The 26,938-nt window shown below is 34.8% G+C and overlaps 1 protein-coding gene across 1 annotated transcript; it reads right to left on the bottom strand.

Annotated features, from left to right (window-relative positions):
- Positions 1–350: 350 nt before the first annotated feature.
- On the bottom strand, positions 351–26,572 carry LOC103593234 (myotubularin-related protein 13-like; the record flags this gene model as incomplete). Its single annotated transcript, XM_008576189.1, has 5 exons — positions 351–406; positions 5,188–5,293; positions 6,537–6,647; positions 7,837–7,959; positions 26,435–26,572. Coding segments are annotated over 5 exons (534 nt in total), but the record flags the coding sequence as incomplete, so codon positions are not given.
- Positions 26,573–26,938: the final 366 nt, after the last annotated feature.

Below are 26,938 nucleotides of genomic sequence, written 5' to 3'. Positions count from 1 at the left end.
AAAGATAGCATCCATATAAAAAGTATAAACACAGATAGTACAAGGTTAATGTGGTTTAACTATGGAAACTGAGTGATGATAGCTGAAGGCCCAGAAATATTTCAGTCACTAACTTAAAAAATATCTAATAAAGGGTATACTGTGAAAACTGGGGAGTAAATATACTAAAATTAGTGTGTTTGCAATTAAAATCCAAATTTTAGGTGAACGGGTATGACAAAAGATGTCGAGAGAATTTTACAAGATTATTTGAGTCAGGAAGGGACACCCAAGTGAAACAGGTATGAATTAAATTAAATTAAAAACCAATTCCAGTGAACACAATCCGATTAACATAAAGAATAACATCGTTATTTCCCACACTTAAAGTACAAATCTTCAGGTAAACAAAAATACTTCTCATAGACTACAGCAACAAAAACAATCAAATCAAAAAGATGGTAAGAAGGAGATGAAAGTGATTAACAGGAAATTATGGGGAGTGAGACAGAAGTCTACATAATTATTTCAGGCAAACACAGAGACCTTTCAAACTGTGAAAAACAAATCATTATCATAACAATTCCTAGAGAGAAGAACAAAGGAAATGCTATCATTACATTTAGACTTTTTACAGGAAAACTAGTCAAGGCTACAAAAGAATCTTGTAGTCTTATCTGCTTCCTGCCTGTGCTTTGTAAAATCCACTACTACAAACCCAAGTAGTAAACTCTGATAATGGTCTAATATTGGCCTTCAACAAAGGTCCAACCAAAATGACTGGTGATAAGAGGATGCCGTTAGACAAAATTATCACCACCACGTGCTTTGGAAACAACTCTGCACGCAACACTGCATCCTTCTTTCTGCTTTCCTTCCTTATCTTTTCCTTATTCTTTCCCTGAAAAAGTGAATTTAGAATATGAAAGCAAGAGATAATTAAGCTCAAAATAAGAGAGAGTAAAATAAGAAAACCTAGTCTTCAAATGACCAGTTATCACATACTCTGGCACCCTTTATCTGTACACAGAAAATCTTCTAATGAGAAATGGTAGCCATTTCTTCATGGCTAGTGTATTCATTCACTTATTCAATAAACAATGCCTTCTGTGCCTGAGACACTATGCCAGATATAGAGGACACAAAGAATAATAAGACATGGTAGTTTTTGAAGCTCACTATCTACTAAGGGAAAACTCCTGATTAATAAACAGGGATAAGGACAGACAGAATTTCTATACCATACTTAAAGACATCCCAGAACCAACATGTATCAGCACTGGACTGCCTACCTTTAGACTTTTTGTTATGTGAGAAGGGATAAAGTCTTTAATTTGCTTGCACCATTGTATTTTTAAGGTTTGTTTGTTTAAATAGAGGATAGGTGTGCACATAAAAAGTTAAACAGTTTTACAAGTTTTTTCTTTTAAAAAAACTTTTTACTACAAAATAATACACAAATACAGAAAACTGAGCTGCTAGTTATTAACTCAATTGGTTACAGCACAGCCTTATAACATCAAAGTCACAGGTTAGGATCCCATACCGGCCGGCTGCCAAAAAAAAGAAAAAAGAAAATCATACAAATCAATATTTGGCTTAATGAATTATCTCACAAACACCACTCCCATCAAAAAAGAGAACTTTGCCAGCAACCGTGAAAGCCCCTTTCACATGCCCCCAATCATAACCCCTCTCTACTGCCATAAGCAACCATGCTGACTCTTACATTACCCACTTTCTTAATTTTTCTATCAGCAATTTTATCACCCCAAAGTGCATCACTAGATACTATAGTCCAGTCTCACTCTATTAAAAAACTGGATGTCCTTTAAATCTTTTTTAATCTAGAAGTTCCTCCTCCATTCCTTTCCTTTCCTTATTTGTTAAAGAATCTGGGACATTTGACTGATACGGTTGCTAACAGCCTGGATTTTGGTAATTACATTCTCTTCGTGCAGTTCAACATGTTCCTCTGTCTTCTTCATTTCCTGTCATCAGACTCAGGTGTACTCCCTCTGGCAGGTAGCATTTACCAAGGTTAGGTACATAATATTTGTGTGTTTTTTGTGGTAACAGTTGTCGATGCTCAGATACTCATTCGCTTAGGGTTGTTAAATGATGATATTCCATTTCTACCATTTCTTTTTCATTTATTAATTAAGATACTTTAAAAAAGAGACAGTTCCCTCATCTATTATTGGGTTATTTGTTTTCTTTTATTATTTGTTTTCCGTTCTGAAAAATTTTCTTTTTTTATTTGTTTTTCCTTTTTTATTTGTTTTCAAGATAACAAATTGGTTCCCTGTCATATTCTGAGGTAGGTGGTAATTCCTTTTTATTTTAATATTATGAATTCATATATCTGTTAAATTAATTTTGGCCCAAAGATTTCTTCAGACATAGTAAACTGTAACCTAACTTCATATGCAAACAGACTGTAACCTACTCTTATAACCTAACTTGATGTGCAAACAGATGGTAATCTACTCCTATAACAAGGAGGCCAGTCTCAGCCAATCACAGGGAGCCAGTTGTTCAAACTGTGTCCAAATAAGGCAAATGCCCAGCTGTAATCAATCCACTTTTATACCTCACTTCCATTTTGTGTATGTCACTTTCTTTTTCTGTCTGTAAATCTTCTCTGACCAGGTCTGCAGTCTCAGAGTCATTCTGAGCCTATTCTGGTTCTGACAGCTTCGCGATTCACAATTTGTTTTTTTGCTCGATTAAGCCCTGTTAAACTTAATTTGTCTAAAGTGAGATTTTTTGTTTTTGTTTTTTTGAGTCATTCTGAGCCTATTCTGGTTCTGACAGCTTCGCGATTCACAATTTGTTTTTTTGCTCAATTAAGCCCTGTTAAACTTAATTTGTCTAAAGTGAGATTTTTTGTTTTTGTTTTTTTTAAAGCAGATCTTAAAATATTTGGTGGGTTTCAATCATTTAAAATTATGGTCATTTTTGAAACTAAAATTCTACCATCTTAGATCACTTGCAACCCTCTTTAAAATGGCTCTTGAATTATTTTGACAAGGTCCTAACATTTTTTTCTTTACTGAGCTACAATTCACATACCATAAAATTCATTCTTTTGAAGTGTACTGAAAATTCAGTGTTTTTTAGTAGAGTCACAAGGTTGTGCAACCATCATTAGTATCTAACTCCAGAACAATTTACACCTTCCAAGAGGAACCCCATACCCATGAGCAGCACTTCCCATCTCCCTCTCCCTCCCTCCAGTCTCTGGTAACCACTAATCTACTTTCTGTATGACAGACATTTCATATACACAGAATCACACAAGATATGGCCTTTTGTGTCTGGCTTTTTTCACTTAGCATGTTTCAAGATTCATCCATGTTGTGGCATGTATCGATACTTCTTCATTCCTTTTTATGGCTAAATAATTTTCCATTGTATGTAAATACCACAATTTGTTTATCCATTCATCAGATGACAGACATTTGGGTTGTTTACATTTTTTGACTATAATGAATAATTCTGCTATGAACATTCATGTACAAGTTTTTGTGTGAATATGTGCTTTCAACTTTCTTTTAGAATTTCATAATTTTACATACATACCTGTTGAATCATCACCGCAATCAAGATTATGAACACAAACCTCACCCAAAAAGTTTCCTCATGTCCCTTTGTAATCTCTCTCTTCCCACCATAGATTAGACTGCATTTTCAGAAATTTATAGAAACTAAATCACACATATGCATTCTTTTTTGCCTGATGGTTTTCATTCTGCATAATTAATTATTTTCAGGTTAATTTATGTTGTATGTATCAACAATTCATTTCTATGTATTGCATAGTAGTATTCCATTATATAGATATACCACAGATTTTTTTATCCATTTCTATTATCAATTATCCATTACCACTGGTGGACATTAAGCTTGTTTCCAGTTTTTTACTATCGTAAATAAAATGACTTTGAACATTCATGTACAAATATTTTTATGGACATGTACTATCATATTCCTTATGTAAATGCCTAGGAGTGGAATGGCTGGATCATACAGTTTGCTTAAGTTTTTAAAAAATAGTCTAACTGTGTTCCAAAGTAGCTGTACCACTTCACATTCCTATCAGCAATGAATAATAGTTCCAGTTCCTCCAATCTTTGCCAATACTCAGGCAGCTCTCCGAAAAGCCAGAACACTGGATAATCCTCTCCCTCCCTCCTGAAGGATAAGCCTCAAGTTGTGTGCCTTCTCCTAATCACATCCAATCACCGCCAGACATCCAAACTATGACAGTTCCTGCTCATGCTCCCAGTGAGGCGACACAGAACCGCAGCCACTCAATAGTCAGAAACTCAGGAAGCAAGCTCCACTCTTCTCTCCTCCCTGCCTCTCCAAGTGGAGGAGAGTTGGGAGACAGGCTGACACAGGTAATGGGAAATTGCTCTATTTACCCATTTCATTGCTGCTGTTCTTGGCTTTGTGCAAGCCTGGGGTAACTGGATTTTGAATTGGTCATATAGGTATTTTTTTGGTATATGTTAAATCAGTTTCTGTCAGGAACGAGGGCTGGAACTTCCTATTCCACCATCTTGCTGACATCACTCCCCAAATTCTCAATCAATAAGTTAAAGAGAAATGGTAGCATTTGGGTACATGAATTAATTTTATTTGTGTCATACCTTTCTATTCCTCTTCATGGTAAATCTTTGCTTTCATTGCCCCTTTTGAGGTATACAGCCCCTTATAAAAGTAGAACAGTCAAGTGAATGGTGCTTGGCTAAAAGCAATTAAGTCAATGGTTAGTGGGGACCATGGAAAAGCTTCAGGTAGTCCATGAACCCCTAAATTTTTTTTACAAAAGTTTAGGAGGGGGATTTAATCAACAAGATGTTCTTTGGAGAAGTAAGTACCACCAGGGAAGGATTACTTTTTTCACACATTAAAGAAAATACCTATAATTATATTAGGACTTAATTAAGATAACTCAGGAGTAGAAACTTTCACTGGGAGAAGAGAAGTAGAGAGATTGTAGAATCTGGCTTAAAAATTTAAAAAAGAATGAACACTAGATAAGATTAGGACCCACAAACCTATAGATTTGATATATCAGATATTAATGGTTTGTTTTATATTTTCTTGATTCATGTCAGGTGATGTGAAGTTAAAATAAATCTTTTTTTCCCCACAGGCTTCTACAAGAAGACATTGAAAATGGGAGAAAAGACATACCCAACTGCTGGAATAGGAGAGCCACACTAGTGCCTGTGACTGGAAGACTATCATGTAAAGGAGTCTGGATCAGCTGTCTATCTCCTGCACCCAAGGAAAACAGCTTCTGCAGAATGGAAGAAACACACACATACATACACATACACACAAATAATTTCAGACATTTTCTTAAAACGAAAATCCCTTTGAAGTTCAATTTTATTTTATTTTATTTTATTTATTTATTTTTTTGTGGCTGGCCAGTATGGGGATCTGAACCCTTGATGAAGTTCAATTTTAGGGCAAATGACCATATAATATCTAGTTAACAGATGCAAAGAGCAACACTGTATAGCCAGAAACATTCAAGTTACTTTGTGTACAAATGAATATAGTGCAAGAAAATTCAGTAGTTGAAAGTTGAAAATTTATTAGAAAGGAGACACATAAAATGCTAAAGTCAACAACTTTACTAAAGGCCCACAAAACAATTCTCCTTCTCTTAAAGTTTAGGACCATGACCAAACTCATTTTAATATCCTACCTTTGGAGCAGAGGTAGAAGAATGAGGGAAGAGAGAGCAGGAGAAAAAAAAGAAATATAAAAATTTAAGACAAAAGACACTGGAAAAGACAGAAGACAGTTAAAAAGGCAAAGGGCAAGAAAAAAGGATGCCAATTTCACTACAAGTAATGTCTTTGTCAGACTGAGGACAAACAATATAACTTTTAGAGGGCTGTCCTCTATTTCCAATGTTATATAAGAATAAGCAAAATAAATTATCAATTAATGATTTTTAGGGTTTAAGAGTCTATTTTTTTCCAAGCATGATTACCCTAGAAACAATAAATAAATCCTAGCAGCTGAGGTTCTTATTTTTCTATTCAGAGACAAATATATAAATCTTAAGACATATAGAATAAATAAATCTATTCAGAAGCAGTTATGTCACAAAGATCTGTGCTGAGTTTTCTCAATGTTATTCGCTAATTTTTATCACTGAAATGTTTTTTATTTAAGTTAATAAAAATGACGTGTAACATATAGAGGAGTAAGAAAGGTAGAAAGCATATTTAAAAGTACACTTAAAAAAGTGTACTTTCATAGAGTTCAAGTTACACAAAATATGACTTCTAATTATGCTATGTGAAAGGTGAACCCCATGTTAAAATTAACCTCATGACCTAAGAAAAGAATGGAATCTTGGGTGCCTAGAAGGCAGACCACAGGGACAATGGTTAATTAAACTAAGATCTTCTCTAAAACAAAAATATTAAAAGAATTCTCTTTCCCTTTCTTCATAAATTAAATTAAATAAAGGAGAGGGAAGAGGAACAGTTCCTCTCCATCTCCCTTTCTATGCTGTTTACCTGAGACCCTCCAGCTGCTGGGACAAGGCAGGCACAAAGGTTTGCAATGAGACTTTCCAAGGAGACATTCAGACTGTCCACATACACAGTATAGATCAAACCCAGGCAAGCCTGAAAAGAGAAAGATGTACGTAGTTATTTCATGGAAAAAGGAAGCACTAAAGATAAATTTTTGTGACACCTGCTCCTAGAAAAATTTCTCTTTGAACTTAGTAAATTATATTCTACAGTGAACATGGAATACATTTTAAGTAGCAAATATTATTCAGTTTATTAAATTTTCCTCTAAAACCAGACCTCCATATGAGCTTCTGAGATGAGTTTATAAAAAACAGAAATCCATAATTTGTAAAACAGGTGTGCTCAGATAATTAGTTTAGCAGCTCTGTAGGGCTAAAATTGCTTTTGCTTCAACGTACTTTATAAAACTACAGATTTCAAGATAAAAAGTAAGAAACTTTATCTTGTTTTGTGGTTTTTATAAATCAAGATAAATTATTCTATAGAAAAATTTAATTTATGTGACTTATAAACAAAGGATAGCAGAATAGAGACAAGATAATAAGATTAACACTTTGAGCTCAGAGTAAGGCGGGTGGTAAAACATAAGGTAAAATGCAATCTTTATAAATCTCTAAGTTTATTGAAATTTGTGACTCTGAAAAATTAGTATTTGTTAGGAGTTACCCACTGTCATTGAAATCTTGACACTAAGTTAATTTTTCTAAAATAGATATAATTTCACTTTCTGGAAAAGTTTTCCAGAAATTACATATTAGTACAAATTGTTATAAATAAATTAGAATTTTTCCTTACACTTGAAAATTCTGAGTGTTTTAAAAAAGAAAATATCTGAAGTAAACAATATTTTAAAGCTATGTGGGCAGTTGTATAATCAGAATTATCTGAAATCTCAAACACCCGTCCAATTATTTACTTGAAACTGACTCCCCATAAGGTGAGTGAACATACAAAAAGATGTTAAATTACCAATGTATTTTAAATTTGCTACAGGTAATCAAATTATTTTTTATTTATAAATTTCATGTTCAATAAGTATGAGATCTATTTTAAAACAAATACTACGTCCTTAGAAGTTTAAAAAGTCACATTAACTTACTCAGGTTTTTATTTCATCAAAGAAGAATGTATTTCTCCCGTTCATGCTAATTTTATGTTATTGGTGAATTCCTAAATCAACCTAACGATATTTTCAATACAAAGAACTTGACACCATGGTTCACTCAAAACAGATTTACCCAATAATACAAATGAATAATGATAACTATGAGTTCTTTACCCTAAAAATTTCTGGATAATCTAATCTGGAAACCAACACCAGGCTTTTGGGAGCAAACACTTCTGCAGGCTGAATTAAACCAGACACTTCCTCTTCACCTTCAATCTCTTCCTTCTTAGTTCCCTAGAAAAACAGACACTAAAATCAATGGACAGAATTTCCTAGGTTCATAATTCACAAAAGATGGACATAACATACACCTTCAATATAATTTACAGAAATCCAAAATTAATTACAAAATATAATTTACAAAAATTAAAAGAAAGACTAAACTTTGAGAGCAATTTAAGAGGCAAGTAGGCAAAGAAATTATGAAGCAGGGAATGCCTATTTCATTTTTGAAAAAGTCCTTAAGCTCCAGATAGGTACCACAACTTTACTTGAGCATTTCCATTCTGAGTGAGGTACCAGTAATTGAAGGTAAATAAGACATGTTTGAATTATTTTAAATAGTGACCAAAACAATTAAAAGTGACACTCACTTAAATAGAAAGTCAATTTTCAAGAGAAGAAAAAAAAAAAAAAACTGTTTTAGAAATAAGGCATTAATTTTCATTTCTGTTTTCTGCTTGTCCTAATCTTTCAAACAAGGACTCTAAGGCTTGTAGAATGCTCAACGCTCTTGAAAGTAAAGCACAATCAGCTCTAAATTGCTTTTGGTCATAGCAACAATGCCAATAAATTTCAGAATGTACTTAATGCCACTGATCTGTATACTTAAAAATGGTTAAAAATGGTAAATCTTATGTATATTTTACCACAATAAAAAAAAAGAAAGTCTTAAAAAAAAAAACTCCTAAGTTTCAATGACTAAATACTGGTTAATACACTTGGAAAAATATTATTCTTATTTATGAGTCAACAAATACTTCCTGTGCACCTGTTGTTCCATAATACTATATGGCATACTGTAAAGGTTCTAAGGGAAAAAATGGTCAAAGTAATAAAGCATTAAGAGTTATTTCTAGATGATATTCTAAGATTCTAGGACATTTCCCCTACCTAGAATCTCTGCTTTCCTTTACAGCTTAAAATTTACCTTTCTCCCTGAAGCCTTTTCTTTACTGATTATTTTTTTCTCTTACTTTCCAGAGTGGTTTACCAACAGATCACACTTGCTTATGCTTATTTCTTCTGCGAAGCCTTTCCCTAAAATGTCACAAAATGACATATCCAGCTTCCTGCTTGACATCTCCACTTAGATGACTAACAGATATCTCAAACACATCCAAACCGTAGCTCCTGGAGAATCCCCTATCTCAGTTAATGGCAATCCAGTTCTTCCACCTGGCAAGCCAAAAATCCTCATTCCCCTCTTTTTCATAGCCCATATCCAATTGTCAACAAATCCTGATTTGTCACCACCTCCACTGCTACCATAATACTGTGAGCCACCATTATCTGTTGTCTGGATTATTATAATACCCTTCCTTTATCCCCTTTATTCTTCTTTAACCCCACTTTGTTTCCTTGTTGCTCTTCAAACATGCTAGGCATGCTCCTATCCACAGGCTTATGCACTTGCTTGATATTCCTTTGCCTCAGATACTCTTTCCACAGATACCCTAATGACTAAGTTCCTCATCTCCTTTAGGTTTTCATTCAAGCATCTTCTGCTCTGATAAACTTTGGCTTAGCCATCCTCATTGAAATTGCAATGCCCTACCACTCCCTGTGCCCTTTCCCTGATTTATTTTTCTCCATGCCACTTGTCACTACCCAATATATTATCCATTTTACTTACTGTATCTTGTTTGATTTGTCTATCTCCCCCACTAAAATATATTCCATAAAGACCAGGATTTCTGTCTGTTTTGTTCAATGATGATTTCCCAGTTCCTAAAATAAGAGTTGGGCATATAGTTGATACTTAATATTTGTTCACTACATACAAGCAAGAGTGAATTTTCTTGGAATGGTCCTGTGTATTTTGCCAAGGGAAGTCCTTTTTCCTCCACTCATGGAGGCCAAAAACTATATTTTCTATTTCCTTTAGAGCCCATTTAGTTTCTAGTACAGTGCAATATAATCAAGTATTAGATGTCTATGGAATGCACATATCTGAAGGGAACTATCTGTCTACTTTTTACACGTATGATAAGGTCCATATGCTGTTGAAAGATTTTCATTTGTTACAAAGCAAAAACTAAAGTTAGGTTGGTTGGTTTTTGGAATCCTTAGAAATAATAAAAATGTGATGAATATGAATTTACCAAAGATTTCCACACTTAATGAATCATATTCTTCATGGATTACTAACAAATTCAAAACGACAAAAGAATGACTAAAATTCCTGGAAGAGATAAAACTATTCACATTTTTATGAGATTGTAATAAAAGCCCTTGAGTACCATTAGAAGTTAGCTTGTGTAAGCAGAGAACCATTTCAAATAAATGACCATTAACCTACTTTGACCAAAACACAAAACAGAATGCATCAGTCATTTCTTTTTTTTTTTTTTTTTGTCTTTTGCCTTTTGCCTTTTTCTGTGTCCGGCAATGGATCACAACCCTCAGTGTTGCCCCCGCACCGGACCGGGGACCGGCAACGGGACCGCAACCCTCGGCGCTGCTCCCGCGCCTGGTTCAGCCAGTGAGCAGGAACCGGTCCGTATGTGGGATCCGAACCCTCGGACGGGAGCGCCGCCGCGCTTCCCAAGCGGCGCACTATCCAGTGCGCCACCGGGCCGGCCCCCATCAGTCATTTCTTAAGGCTGTTCTTTAATTAAACACCCACTAAAAGGAAGAGTTATTAACAATAAAGAAAAAAGATCCAATATAATGTAAATCAGAATTAAGTAAAAATAATTTCACTTTTATTTATATCACTTTTTATTACAGATGTTGACTTCTGCATTGTAAATGTGCTATAAATCCTAAAATGTTATTATTCTTAACTCTAATAACTCTCCTACAAGAATACAATGTCCCAGGTTTAGAAAAAAATTCATGTTCCTGTATTCAAAACAAAATTTAACGCTATGATAAAAAACCAACAAATAAACCCCAAAATTGTTAGATAAAATAAGGTTTGTTCCAGGAGATGGTAATGTGATGCTATTGATCAAATTCTTCTACAAATAATTTATCACATAAGGGGAATACTGCCTTTTCTGTATGACTGCTAGAATATCTTTTGTGTAATAATTATATAATGGTACTGGCTTTATTTGGTGTGTATTTTACAATGACAGATTTTCACATCTTAAAAAGATGTGAAAAACTTAATAATCAGGAAATTCAAAACTTAGCCTATGAATGTAAGATATTTAATAATGTTTTGAAATTTAATATTTTACAGTATATTTTCACAATATTTTATAAAATATTTTCGCAATACTTTATCCAGCTAGATAAAATATTTTCACAATATTTTATAAAATATTTTCGCAATACTTTATCCAGCTAGATAAAATATTTTCACAATATTTTATCTAGCTGAACAATATTTACAAGGCTTCTAACACAAACAACTTAAAAAGCACTATCTATACAGAGTGTGTATGAGTGAGTATAAATTTGTATTGAGTGTCTTTATACTTTCAACATGGAGAAAGAAAGGTCTAGAAGGTTATACTTCAAATGCCTTTGGGTCTTCAGATTACAGTTGATATATACCACATATAAATATATATACATTAAGAGAAAAATAATTTTCAAACATGTTCACATTTTTATTGTTTTTATAACAAAAAGTTTAACATTAAAAAAAAGCAAAGACTAATGTACCAGAATGTGTTTATTTATTAAACATTTGACCATGATTGACCACACAGTCACTATCACAGAAGGACAGGGTGCGGCCCTTTCTGTCAGGAAATTTAAAATCTAGCTTAAGTGCTAAGAGCAACACAGGTGAAACAACAGCAATCAGTGCAAAACAATACTGCAACATTATGTGGTTCATATTTAAAGTGCTTGGTAAACTTTGAGAAGGGAAATCTGTGAGGCCCATAGCAGTGAGCTGGGACTTAAAATTATCATTTATCATATTATAGTCAGGGGTAAAAGTAAAGTGAAAAAAACAAATCCAACATTAAGGGAAGCCAAAGCACTCAAAGAGGCCAATCTGAGAAAAAGGCAGTGTTGCTTTGTACTGCGACTGGCTTGAATTGTAATATATACCTACCTGCACATATAATTTTACTAATTTTAGTCCTATGTACCTTTAAAAAAGATGGTGACCTGAACACTAATTTTTTATGCTGAGCATATTTAACTAAAATTCCTTGCCTATTTTGACATTATTAATTGATAAAATAGATTAATTTGCAATAGTTTTTTTAATACCAGAAGAATATAATAATGGTCATTTGTTGATGTTTATAATTTTTGGCATCTTTTATTTCAATAATTCTTACTACATACCTTCTTTAAAACATCTTTAGTCTCCAATTAATATCTTATGCATTAATGAATTAATGAAATCAGAATTAATGAATTCATCATAAACTGGGGAATATAGCCAGTGGCATTGAGAAATCATTTATGCCCAAAATATAATTAATTCAACTTTTGTTTAAATTTATTTTTTATTAGCATATTAATTGTTACAAATCATACATATTCTTTATGCCCCTTATCCAATCCCCCCTCCCCCACTCCTCCCTTCTAAAATAACCATAGATTTGTTCTCTCCATCTGATAGATTAACTGTTCCTCTCTTGGTTTGCTGCCTAATGATCTGTCCAATACTGAGACAGGTGTGATCAAGTCCTCCCCTATTATTGTAAATCAGATAATGCTTCTCCTATTGCTCCAGAGTGTGCTTTGTGGAGAGAGGACCTCCTTTTTTTTGGTCTCTGCTGATGCCTCTCCTGTGTCAATGCAGTTGAGAGTCTGATGTGCCATCTGCACAGTGGCTGTGACTACTGCTATAGAGACTAGCAGCTTTTGTGGTAGCTGTGGCAATTGCAGTGGCTATGGTGCTCTACCCGTATGTAAATGGTGTTTTCGGTATGCTGAGTGTTTTTGGCTTCCCCCAGCTACAAACCTCAGGACCCTGGCGGGGTCTCAAGTTTAAATTATTAAATAATACTCAAGGATTCTTTGGCTTATCTTATAAAATTATAAAGAACATTTAGAAATGACTTAATGTCAAAATCATGAGAAATACTATTAAGCTAATCCTTATCTCTTGAGGAAAAGAGACAACGAGTACAAACTTTTGTGTGAGGTGGGGAGACACTATATAAGTTTCATTTTTGTGTTCTAACAAGGTTAACCACCCCAAAATTAGGTTTTCATAAATTCAAGAATATTGTACTGTAATCCACCATAGTCAATGGATTCCTTTTAAATTTCTTTTTTCACTACCTGATAAAATTGGTGAAAAAATTAAACACAATAAAATATGAAATTATTTTTCTAAGACAAAACATTACATTAATATTGTATGATAAACTACTAGATCTTAGAACTTAAGTTCAACAATTCTTACGTCAAATAAAATACACTTCCCTGGAATTCCTGACGGAGAAGTTTAAACACTGGTCACAAGGATCAAGATTTCAGCTTTATTTTCTTAAGGAATATATGCTGAAACTTTGTTTAATGACCATGTAACATGAAGCATTTAAATATTGCATAAAGAAATAGGACATTTGGTTATAAGCAAGTATCATGCAATAAATTCAACAATGTACATTCATCTAAAAAGTTCACCTTGTTCAGAAGACAACTTGGAATTACATTCTTTGGTCCCTAACTTTGACGGAAATTTTAAAGTATATCTACTATGAGCATCTTTGAATCCTAATTTAGATGAAATTAAGTATATCTACTATGAACAATATTGAACTATATCTTAAAAATAAGATATAGTTAATATGACAATAATAAAAATGATACAGTAGTAGAAGATATTTCAAATCAACTACCTTCTTCATTTTACAAATTAGCAATCTCATGCCCAGAGAGATAAAATGACTTGTTAAGGTCATACAGCTCATAAAAAGCATAACTGGGATTAACAAGCCAAGTCTTCTCTTAGGCTAGTTCTCCTTCCATTGTCTTATATTCTTACCTGTAACCTTTACAAGAAATAAGGTATTAGTTCAAAGAAACTATTTGAGAGAGATAACACATGAGAAGTAAAATTGTTAATACGAAAAGTTAGAAAAATAAAAAAGAAACAAACAAAAAACACATTCAGACTTCTTTTTTCCTTTAACTACATTTGAATGTAATAATCTTTCCTGTGTTTAAATAACGTAACATTATACAGTTCTTACTGCAGCTCTTCCGAGACTGAAATTTTTGTTGAAATTTAAAAGGCACTTGATGTTGAACTTGGGAACTTGTTCTCAGAAGCTTCTCCTGTTCTTTTAATGTCTCACATAATTTTAAGTATGTAAAATAAATTAGTCATAACTAATTCGGGGACAGTTTTCCCTACAAAATCTGTGAGGAATATCAAGGGGACTGTTAAGATTCAGCATTCTGTCCATTAGCCCATTCCCATTTTAAAAAGGGAGAGAGGGTAGAGATAGAATGATTTGGTAAAAAGCATAATCTTCACCATTCATACTATAAGGAGAATCCCACGTGGATACTTGCATAAACTGTAAATTATAAAAAAAAAAACAATAAAATAAACTCAGAATATGCAAGTCTCCCAATTTTTTTTTCTGTCTGAATTATGCTACTTATACTAGTTTTTGCTACACTCTGTTGACTGAATAAAGTCTAAGAATTAGTCTCTAGAATGCTATCAAGTATAATGTTGATTATATTATGGGCAATCCCAGTTCTCACACTTTGTTATTTTTAATTTCTAGTTCAGTGAAATACTTTATCATTGAATAAACACTTCTTGAGAGAATGAAAATTTTTCCAAAAAGATATTCATCACATTAGTCATAATATTGATAAAACAGGAAATAAATCTCTATCAGCAAACTGATTAAATATATTATATCCATATGGTCAATTAGTATATAACCATTTTAGCAAAAAAAAATTCTTATTATTGGAAGAAAATATGTCAAACTATAATTTTCTGTTCTCTCACTTTCTTCCCTATACATTTTACATTTTCTACAATGAGCACAGTTTACTTTGCTAACAAGGGGGAAAAAAAGAAACAGAAAATGATTGAGTTGTATTTGGATAAGTCTAGCAAATGTTTTGTATGTGATTTCCTCCGCTGCTCTAAGTTTTCTTCTAGATATCAGCTTAGAAATGCATTTTTATTACTTCATTTTCCAGCTAATTTCTTGATCTTTTAGAACTAATTGTTGGTATGATATTATGAGCATTTAAATTTATTCTGTTTTCTCAAATAGCCCACCAACTGTTTAAATAATATTTGTTGAAGTGTATAGATTTCATTGATTTGTAATGCTTCCATTATTGGATACTGATCTCCTATACACACTAGGATCTGCTTCTGGACTATGTTTTCTGTTTCCATAATTGGTCTTATTCTTGACATTTGTTCTTGAACCAATAACACACCAATATAATTTTTGCAGCTTTATAGTATATGTTTTAGTATTTGTTTTTTGGAGACAGAGTCAAGCTCTTTGAATTAGTACCTGAATGTCCCTAGGTAAGTCTTTTAGACTCCTCCGTAAAATGGGAACGTGAAGACTTACCAATGGTGTTCCTATAAGAATAAAATGAAATAAACCACATACGAATTAAATAAAATGAAATAAAGTATTGTAAAATTTTTAGCATAGTACCCAGAACATGATAAGCCTTCAATTTATTACAAGCACTAAAATCTTTTTTTCCTTTCTGTAAGCTTTTTGACTGGATTGCCTTTTTAAAAAATTTTAACTTCTCAATATACATTGTAGTTGATTTTCATAACCCTTTACCCATTCCTCCTCCCCCCTCCCTTTATCCCCTCCCCCCACTACATCTATCTGTTCTCTTGTCTTAAAAAGTTCAAGGAATTGTTATCTTCTCCCCCCCTTTATTTGTGTGTTTATTTATTTATTTTTAGCTCCCACAAATAAGTGAGAACATGTGGTATTTCTCTTTCTGTGCCTGACTTGTTTCACTTAATATAATTTTCTCTAAGTCCATCCATGTTGCTGCAAATGGTAGTATTTCATTCTTTTTTATAGCAGAGTAGAATTCCACTGTGTAGATATACCACAGTTTCCTTATCCACTCATCCAGTGATGGGCATTTGGGGTGGTTCCAACTCTTGGCTATTGGAAATAGTGCTGCAATAGACACTGGAGTACAGGTATCCCTTCAACATGAGGATTTCCATTCCTCTGGGTATATTCCCAGCAGTGGAATAGCACAGTCATATGGTAGATCTATCTGTAATTGTTTGAGGAACCTCCATACCATTTTCCATAAAGGCTGCATCATTTTACAGTTCCACCAACAGTGTATGAGAGTTCCTTTTTCTCTACAACCTCTCCAGCACTTATCATTCTCAGTCTTTTGGATATTAGCCATCCTGACTGGAGTGAGATGGTATCTCAAAGTGGTCTTGATTTGCATTTCCTGGATGCTGAGTGACGTTGAGCATTTTTTCATGCGTCTGTTGGCCATTTGTATATCTTCCTTTGAGAAATGCCTATAAAGTTCCTTTGCCCGTTTTTTAATTGGGTTATTTGGTTTTTTGCTGTAAAGTTGTTTGAGTTCCTTGTATATTCTGGATATTAATCCTTTGTCAGATATATATTTTGCAAATATTTTCTCCCACTCTGTCGGTTGTCTTTTCACTCTGTTGATTGTTTCTTTTGCTGCGCAGAAGCTTTTTAGTTGATAGAATCCCATTTGTTTATTTTTCCTTTAGTTGCCTGTGCTTTGGGGGTCCTATTCATGAAGTCTGTACCCACTCCTACTTCCTGGAATGTTTCCCTTATGTTTTCTTGAAGGAGTTTTATTGTTTCAGGATGTATATTTAATTCTCTAATCCATTTTGAGTTGATTTTGGTATATGGTGAGAGGTACGGGTCTAGTTTCATTCTCCTACATATGAATATCCAGTTTTTCCAGCACCATTTGTTGAAGAGGCAGCCTATTCCCCAGTGCGTGGACTTGCTGCCTTTGCCAAAGATCAGATGGCTGTAGGTGTATGGGTTGATTTCTGGGTTCTCTATTCTATTCCATTGATCCATGTGTCTATTTTTATGCTAGTACCATTCAGTTTTGGTTATTATAGCTTTGTAATACAGTTTAAAGTCAGGTAGTGTTATGCCTCCAGCTTTATTTTTTTTTGCTCAGGATTGCTTTGGCTATGCATGGTCTTTTTTTATTCTATATAAATGTCAGGATAGTTTTTTCCATTTCTGAGAAAAATGTCATTGGAAGTTTGATGGGGATTGCATTGAATCTGTAGATCACTTTGGGTAATATGCACATTTTCACAATGTTAATTCTTCCAATCTAAGAGCATGGGATATCTTTCCATCTTCTGGTGTCCTCTTTAATTTCTCTAAACAGTGGTTTATAGTTCTCATTATGGAGATGTTTCACATCCTTGGTTAACCTTATTCCTAAGTATTTTATTTTTTTGGTGGCTATTGTAAATGGGCAGGCTTTCTTGATTTCTTTTTCTGCATGTTCACTGTTGGAGTATAGAAATGCTACTGATTTTCGTGTGCTGATTTTGTATCCTCCAACTTTGCTGAAATCAATTATCAACTCTAGGAGTCTTTTTGTAGAGGCTTTAGGCTGTTCAATATATAGGATCATATCATCCACAAACAGTTACAGTTTGACTTCATCTTTTCCAATGTGGATGACCTTTATTTCCTTCTCTTCTCTGATTGCTCTGGCTAGTACTTCCAACACTATGTTGAATAGGAGTGGTGAGAGTGGGCATCCTTGTCTAGTTCCTGTCCAGAATGATATTGACAGTGGGCTTATCATCTATGGCTTTAATTATACCTAACCTGTCGAGAGTCTTTATCATGAAAGAATGTTGAATTTTGTCAAATGCTTTTTTAGCATCTATAGAGATGATCATATAGTTTTTGTCTTTGCTTCTAGTGATGTGGCATATCACATTTATTGATTTGCATATGTTGAACCAACCTTGAGTCCCTGGGATGAATCCCACTTGATCATGGTGTATAATTTTGTGTATGTGTTGCTGTATTCTGTTAGCTAGTATTTTGTTGAGGATTTTTGCATCTGTATTCATCAAGGATACTGGCCTGTACTTTACTATTTTTGATATACCTTTGTCTGGTTTTAGTATCAGGGTGATGTTTGCCTCATAGAATGAGTTTGGGAGAATGGCCTCTGTTTCAATCTTTTGGAACAGTTTGTAGAGAATTGGTATAAGTTACTCTCTGAAGGTTTGGTGGAACTCTGCAGTGAACCCATCCGGTCCTGGGCTTTTCTTTGCTGGGAGCCTTCTGATAACAGCTTCAATCTCTTTTATAGTTATTGGTCTGTTGACATTTTCTATATCTTCCTGCCTCAGTTTCGGTAGTTTGTATGTGTCCAGAAATTTATCCATTTCCTCCAGATTTTCAAATTTGTTGGCATATAGTTATTTATAGTAGCCTCTAATGATTTCTTGTATTTCTGAGGTGTCAGTTGTAATATCACCTTTTTCATTTCTAATTCTTGTTATTTGGGCCTTCTCTCTTTTTTTCTTAGTTAGCTTTGCTAAAGGTTTGTTGATTTTATTTATCTTTTCAAAAAACCAACTTTTTATTTCATCAATCTTTTGTATTGTTTTTCAGGTTTCTATTTCATTTAGTTCTGCTCTGATCTTAATTATTTCTTTCCATCTACTAACTTTGGGTTTGTATTTTTCTTGTTTTTCTAGATCTTTAAGGTGAAGTGTTAGGTTATTTATTTGCCATCTTTTCATTCTTCTGAAGTAAGCATTTAATACGATAAATTTTTTTTTTGGACCGGTAAGGGGATCGCAACCCTTGGCTTGGTGTTGTCTGCACCACGCTCAGCCAGTGAGTCCACCAGCCATCCTTATATAGGATCTGAACCTGTGGCCTCAGTGCTAACAGCACCGCACTCACCTGAGTGAGCCACGGGGCCGGCCCAATAAATTTCCCTCTTAAAACTGCTTTTGCAGTATCCCACAGGTTTTGGTATGATGTGTCATTATTTTCATTAGTTTCGAGACGTTTATTTGATTTACTGTTTAATTTCTTCTTGGACCCATATGTCATTAAGTAGAATGTTGTTTAATTTCCGTGTGTTTGTATAGTTTCCAGAGTTTCATTTGTTACTGATTTCTAATTTTAATCTATTGTGATCATAAAAAATACATGGAATAATTCCAAGTTTTTTGCATTTGTTGAGACTTGCTTTGTGACCTAACATGTGGTTTATCCTGGAGAATGTTCCATGTGCTGATGAGAGGAATGAATATTCTGAGGTTGCTGGGTGGAATGTTCTGTAGATATCTGCCAAGTCCAATTGGTCTATAGTGTTGTTCAGATCTTGTGTTTCTCTATTGATTTGTTGCCTAGATGATCTGTGCAATGTTGAGAGTGGGGTCTTCAGGTCCCCTGATATTACGGTGTTAGTGTCTATCTCATTCTTTAGGTCTAATAGTGTTTGCTTTATAAATCTTGCTGTTCCAACATTGGGTATGTATATATTTATGACTTATTTCTTCCTGATGGATAGATCCTTTTATCATTATATAGTGGCCTTCTTTATCTCCTTTTATGGTTTTTGCTCTAAAGTCTATTTTATCTGATATAAGAATAGCTACTCCAGCTCGTTTTTCATTTCTATTTGTGTGATATATCTTTTTCCATCCTTTCACTTTTAGTTTATGTGTGTCTTTACAGGTCAGGTGAGTCTCTTGAAGGCAGCATATTGTTGGGTCCATCTTTTTAATCTAGTCAGTCAGTCTGTGTCTTTTGAGTGGGGAGTTTAATCCCTTTACATTTAGAGTTATTATTGAAAGGTGTTGATTTACTCCTAGCATTGTACTGATTTTTGTTTAGATGTCTTAAGTAACTTTTGTTCCTTTCTTCCTAATTTTCTGTTTGTCTTCTATATTTGTTGGTTTCTTGTGGTGGTAGATAAACTGTTTTTCTTTTATTGTTAGCATTTTTGTTTTGCTGGTAGGTTTTGTTCTTTCTTGAGTATTCATGGCAGTGATGGTTGTTTTTGAGGTATCAAACCCCGTACTTCCTTGAGAATTTCTTGTATGGCTGGTTGTGTGGTAGTGAACTCCTGCAGTTTTTGTTTGTCTGAGAAATATATTATTTGTCCTTCATTTCGGAAGGATAGCCTTGCTGGGTAAAGTATTCTTGGCTGGCAATTTTTTTCCGGTAGTGAACTCCTGTAGTTTTTGTTTGTCTGAGAAATATAATATTTGTCCTTCATTTCAGAAGGATAGCCTTGGTGGGTAAAGTATTCTTGGCTGGCAATTTTTGTCCTTTAGTATTTTGAATATATCATCCCATTCTTTTCTGGCTTTTAGGGTTTCTGATGAAAAGTCTGATGTTATTCTGATTGGAGCTCCCATATAGGTAACTTGCCACTTCTCTCCTGCAGCTTTTAAGATTCTCTCCTTGTCTTTGAGTTTTGCCAGTTTGACGATCACATGTCTTGGAGAGGACCTTTCTGGGTTGAATATGTTTGGGGATCTTTGGGTCTCCTGAATCTGGAGATCTGTGACGATCCCTATACCTGGGACGTTTCCTGTTATTATTTCATTGAATGTGTTTTCAATGCCATTTCCATTTTCCTCCCCTTCTGGAATACCCATGATTTGGATATTTGAACGCTTAAGGTTGTCTGTTATAGCTCTTAGATTTTCTTCAATTTTTAAAATTCTTTTTTCTTTCTTTTCTCTGGTCTGCCTGCGTTAATTCAAACACCCTGTCTTCAAAGTCAGGAATTCTCTCTTCTGCCTCTTCCAGCCTGCTTGTTAGACTCTGTTCTGTTTTTTATTTCACTGAATTAATCAGCTCCACAAGCTCTGCTACATTCTATTTCAAGGCATTGGTTTCTTTGTACATTTCTTCTTTCAGATCCTGTATATTTTTTCTCATTTCTTTGTATTGTCTAACCGAGTTTTCTTATATCTCATTTAGTTTCCTTAGAATTGTTGCTCTAAATTCCTTGTCAGTCATTTCAAAGACTTCCTGTTCTATAGGATCTAGAGCTTGAGAGTTATGGTTTTCCTTTGGTAGTGATGTACTTTCTTGATTTTTCATATTTTTGGTATCTTTCCTTTAGTGTTTTGTCATTGTGGCAGCGGTTATCACAGTCCACTCATTTCACCCTGATGTCTGGCTTGGATTCTGAAGGGACTGACAATTCTGGGCAGCAGGAACTAGCCTGGGCTGGGGGTCTTGCAGTGCCTGTCTTTTCCAGTGTGGCTGTTTTGGGGCATGTGGGCCCAGAGGCTCTTAAATCTCTCTAAGTGGCAGGGACTGGCCTGGGTTGGAGGTCCCGCGGTGCCTGCCTTTTCCAGAGCAGCTGTGTTGGGGTGTGTGGGCCCAGAGGCTCTTAAGTCTCTCTAAGCAGCAGGGACTGACCTAGGCTGAAGGCCCCATGGTGCCTGCCTTTTCTGGTGTGGCTGACTTGGGGCATGTGTACCCCATGGCTCTCAGGCCTCTCTGGGCGGCAGACACTGGCCTGGACTGGGGTCCCACGGCGCACAACTCCTGCCTGTTCCAGCATAGATCTCAGGTCTCCTGTTGTTGCTTTTTAATAGTTGCAAATTGGCCACTTTGTGGAAGAGAGCAACACTAGGAACCGTCTACTCTGCCATCTTGACTGGAACTCCCTGGACTGCCCTTTTTCTTTCCCCTATTCTAAGCCTTAGCTCTTGTTTTTTTTTAATCTCCACAAGGTCTTTTAAATTCTGTAAGACTTATTCCAGTTGCCATTCTTCAATAACTATCCATTTCACTGAATAATACTTAGCATATGGTACTTTGGAACACTGTTGTACTTAAATTTTGGTTCTGCCTCCCAAGCTAGATTTTAAGACCTCAGAAATAAAGAAATACACCCTATGCCCTCAATGTCTCTTTCTTTATTCCTCACCTTACTTCCCCAAATTACCCTCATTCATTCCCTCTCTTTCTTTCTTTGACTATAATTTGTTTGCCAACATACCAAATGTTTCACTGAGAATTGAATAATTATCATGGTTCAGAAACAGGTATAGGAATGTATGAAAGAATCTTAAAAAGACACAAAACTAAATGAAAATTTTAGATAGGTCGATCTTTTTTTTTTTTTTAGATTAGCTATAAAAAACCAATATCAAATCTATCATATTTTACTGATTACTTAAAAAAATTTAGGATCACATTGCCTAGTTGAATAATTTGGGGAACATGTTATCAAAAGTCTAATGCCAAAGTTTTGCTTGCGATTACTGATAGTGTTACTGTATCTTGGGACTAAAACAGATCCAACATTTTTTTATGTTGCACGATTATACCTTGGATGCTGTATATCCCTAAGTTCCTTTTCTTTTGAATTCCAAATAATGTGTCATAGTATTATATTTGGTATGAAGTAATTCACACCAAATGAGAATTAAAAGATCTATTTTGAACTGATGATATGATCCAAAAATAAAAGAAAAACACATTTTTTAAAAAGGACATAGCTGAACAGTTCATGCCAAAAATGAGAACAAACTTACTGATGGCTTAGAAAGGAACATCTTCGGGGTTTTAATTTATTTTTTCCAAATTCTATCTCATTGTTTGTGTCCTCTTTTGGACCAGGCAAGAAGACATTAACTTTCTGTTTCCAGCAGAGAAAAGCAGTCTTAGAATTCTGGCTAGTACCTAGCATCGAAGTACAATTATATAGAACCTGGAAATCTCATAACTTATTTACATTTTCAGAATCCTGGAAAAACTTTTATGAAGCAGACTCTAAACTTTTGAAGTTGACTGTAATAACTCAATAAATTATACTTTCTTGGTCTACTTAAAATGTCAAGTGGGAAAATTTCTAAGCTAAATAGAAAAATAATTTTCAAAACACTGATTTGAAATATATAAGAACTCGGGCCGGCCCGGTGGCGCACTGCTATAGTGTGCTGCTTGGGAAGCGCGGTGGCGCTCCCACCGAGGGTTCGGATCCCACGTACAGACTGGCTGCTCACTGGCTGAGCGAGGTGCGGGAGCGACGCCGAGGGTTGCGATCCCGTGGCCGGTCCCGGTCCGGTCCGGGTGCGACACTGAGGGTTGCGATCCGTTGCCGGGCACGAAAAAAGACAAAAAGGAAAAAAAAAAAAAGAAATATATAAGAACTCAGATCTTGGCTTCTAATATTATTCCCTACTCAAAGTAGCCAAGGCTTCTTGAAGAAATGGCTGATTTTGAGGCTGAAGCAGGAAAGGAATAAGATGAGCCTGTATCTGCTTGTTACGACAGAAAGTTAAAAAATGCTTTAAAAAAAAAAAATGAGGCCTTGTCCAAGAATACAGGAGCCAGCCTGAGGTATGTCCATTGGTCAAATATGGGACAATTTGTGCACTGAAATAATGAGAATAAGATGAGCCTGTATCTGCTTGTTACGACAGAAAGTTAAAAAATGCTTTAAAAAAAAAATGAGGCCTTGTCCAAGAATACAGGAGCCAGCCTGAGGTATGTCCATTGGTCAAATATGGGACAATTTGTGCACTGAAATAATGAGACCCATTCATGAATTACATACTATTGAAGGGAAAAAAATTGGAATCCATGGGTCCATAGCTCAGAAAGATAGGCAACAAGGGTGAGCTCGTGCTTACAGTAAAATGTCGACTGCTGACTGGTAAAGGTAGAGGGAGTGTGAAGTTGGAAAAATGATCATTTTGCAACCATCATACTCAAAATTGGCACAGGCAAGAATCATTAGTAAATGCTAAATCTAGGGGAGCATTATTGATGAGTAGTAGGATATTGGCATAGTCTTAAAGTGTCTTCCTACAGTTTGCTTATTAGTTGCAAGAGAAAAAACTGCAACTGTACAAGGAGTAATCTGACAATCACCTGACCACGTTACTAAAATTAACATCATCCATGAGGGGCAGATAGACACTGTGTACTTCCAAATGTATACCCTTAAAAAGACACCTCTTGAAGGAACACATTTAGGTAGTATTCCAGCTGTTGACATACGACCTGAATCTAATGACGGGAGACATCAGAAAACACAAAATAAGAAATATTCTGTTAAAAAAAAAGGTTGGGTAGTTACATTATTCAAAAATGTCAATGTCATAAGACAAATAAAGACTGAGCAACTAACTATTCCAAATGAAAAGAGACAAAAGAGAAATAAAAATTAAATGCAATATATGCAATATATGCTGGATTCTGTACTGTAAGAAAAGGGGGCAGAGCTTTATAAAAAACATTAAGTCAAACAACACAATTAGAGTATGAATGTAGACTAAAGTATTATATAGATGTTAAATCTCCTGAGGTTGATAACTGTTTATGTACTGTTTATGTTCCTTTGAAATATAACTAAAGAATTTAGGGTAAAGGAAGATGATGCATGCTACTTTCTTTCAAATGGTTCAGAAAAAATTATGTGTGTGTGTGTGTGTGTGTGCATGTATGTGTATGTATAGTGGAAGAGGGAAGGGAAGAGAGGGAGAGAGAAAGAAGGGAAGCAGGGAGTGAGGGAGGAAGGGGGAGAGAGATTTCAGAATAAATCAATGGGGCAAGATAAAAACAACAGGTGAAGAATATGAGCAAAGGACATGTGAATGTTTGTACTATTCCTGCAGTTTTTCTGTAAGTTTGAAATTATTTCCAAATAAAAAGTTTGAAAAATACCCAAGAATTCCTAGAATCTCTTTATAAACACCTACTACAATATCTTAATGTATTGCCTTTCTGTCAGTTTATCTGGGGGAAGGAGAGGGTGAGTAGGGAAAAAGAGAGGAGGAAGAATCTAAACAATCTCAGCTTCATTAGAAAATACTGGAAAGTTGTGGAGAGGTACCCTCAAGAACATGGAAATAACAGAAAATATTACATTTAGCATTAACTTAAACTCTGAAGATCAATATAGAAATGAAGAGCCAGCTAAAAGAGAGTAAGTGGCGCTTGGGCTAGAGAACACATCTCTAACTTACTTAGACTGAATTGATCAAAATGGGTATTTGATCAGCTATTTTTTGGCAACATGCATACGGGCACTACTCAGGGAAGAGGAGACTATAGACACAGACTTCTAATTTACTGTCCCCATTGACAACATAATTCTTAACTTCAAATAGAAGCAACAAGCTATGTTAATCTGATAGTCCTGAAATATTTCACATCAAATATTCTTTAGTTTGATTCTAAAATCAAAAGCCTTCAGATTTTGATATGGTTTCCCACAAAGCTCTGACAACAAGGAGAGAATGTGCTGATGATGCAGATAAAGCATATTTTGTTCTGTGTAACTTTTTAACATTTTGTTGTAAATTAATAAACTAGCATACTGGTTTTAATACATCGGACTACATCATGAAAGTTGATTTATCTCCTCTGTATTAAAAAATCAGATTTCTGCATCCAGAAAGTTCAGATCTTGGAGTTTGATCAATATAATCAAGATAGCAAATGTCCCTTTGTGAGGCCACCTCAGAAAGCAAGCCACTCTGTTCCCCTGGTGGTGATACTCATTCATCTGTGTGTAGTAGAAACCACAACAGACAATGAAAACTGGCTCGCTCAACATCCTCCAAACCTCTTTGTAGTTCCCTTCTTATACCACAGAACCTGGAAAGCAAAACAAATCACCACCAACAACAACTACAAAAAACCCCTACTTTTTCCTGACTTTCTTGCAGGTAATTTCTGCATGTAATCTGACTTCCACAAGGGAAACAACCCATGTGACACTTAAAAGCAGAAATCAGCAGTGACATAGGGGCCACACATACAAGGCTGGATATTCTAGGGCAACTACGGTGAAGGTTACACTGTCTCATACCCAGAATCATAAGTGCCAAGTGGTAAAAGGTTTCTGTGAGAACAGTCCCAAACTGGGCTGTTCCTAATACTCAGAACTGGTTCCTTACTTGCCCTTCACCCCTGAAATTCCATAAGTTGCCCAATACTTTGTCATAAATCCTTTCTGCTTAAATTAGAGAAAGTAGATCCAGTTGTCTGAAACTAAGAACCTCAATCAATATTCTGAAAGAGCAATTATTTTGAATTTCTATCATTCTAGCTTATGAATTTCAGTCTGATCATGTTGATAATACTACCACTAACAATAATAAGTTAACATTTACTTGGGGGCTAAAACAATAATGTCAAGCACTGTAAAAAACAGTTTAGACATTCTGATGAAATGTTCTACATTTAAAATAAAAAACCAGTGGTGAGAAAAGACCCATTGGGAGAAGAACGGGCAGGGAAAATCACAGGTTCACCATGAGAGGAAACTAATCTTCTTAATAAGCCAATCCATAGATATGCTATTCTTAGAAATATTCAGATTATGATCAATATTTTCAAAGGGGACAATTAAACCTGGAAAGTAACTTTACCTTGTTGCCCTCCACTCCAATATTAAACACAAAAACATAAAACGTTCCTCATGCTTTTTAAAGTAGCCCATAAAACTCAAAACTGCCAGTTTTAACTAAAACAAATATGCCATAAAAAAAGATTCCTAAATGTCCCTTTGACTTTACTTTGGGCTAGAAAAGATTTTGTACCTGGAGATTGATCTCTGCCTCGTAGAAGGTCAGGCATGAGCAGTAATGTCGATCTGAGTCAATGTCTGTCAGGACCACCACAAAGAATGTTGGCTGCTTCCTTTCTCTGGACAGCTGCCACCCACCAGGCTGACAAAACTAAACGGGATAAAAAAAAAAAGCTGTTACGTTTTAAAAGTTTAGTGAATATTTATTTATTAATTAATCTCTTAGAAATGTTAAACGTTCCCCTCTTTTTAAAAATTCTACCTGCTGTGGTATGTTACTTCAGCCAACATTTAAAAAAATACATGTATGGAGTCATAATGTAGAAATCTTTCACCAATGCACATATATATTTTATGAAGATAACCTATATTTTCCACAGATGCCATCTCTGAGACCTAGGTTGGTATATGTAGAAACATAAAATGAAGGACTCTGCCCAACTATGAGACCAAATCTTGAAATGAGATAGTTGGAGATAACATGTGAAGTATGTATCACTGATGGAAAACAGTTTTA

This window comes from Galeopterus variegatus, unplaced genomic scaffold, assembly GCF_000696425.1.
Source record: "Galeopterus variegatus unplaced genomic scaffold, G_variegatus-3.0.2 Scaffold1305, whole genome shotgun sequence".
Taxonomy (NCBI): domain Eukaryota; kingdom Metazoa; phylum Chordata; class Mammalia; order Dermoptera; family Cynocephalidae; genus Galeopterus; species Galeopterus variegatus.
Note: the sequence above shows the minus strand (reverse complement) of the source record. Positions and strands in the feature narration are given on the sequence as shown.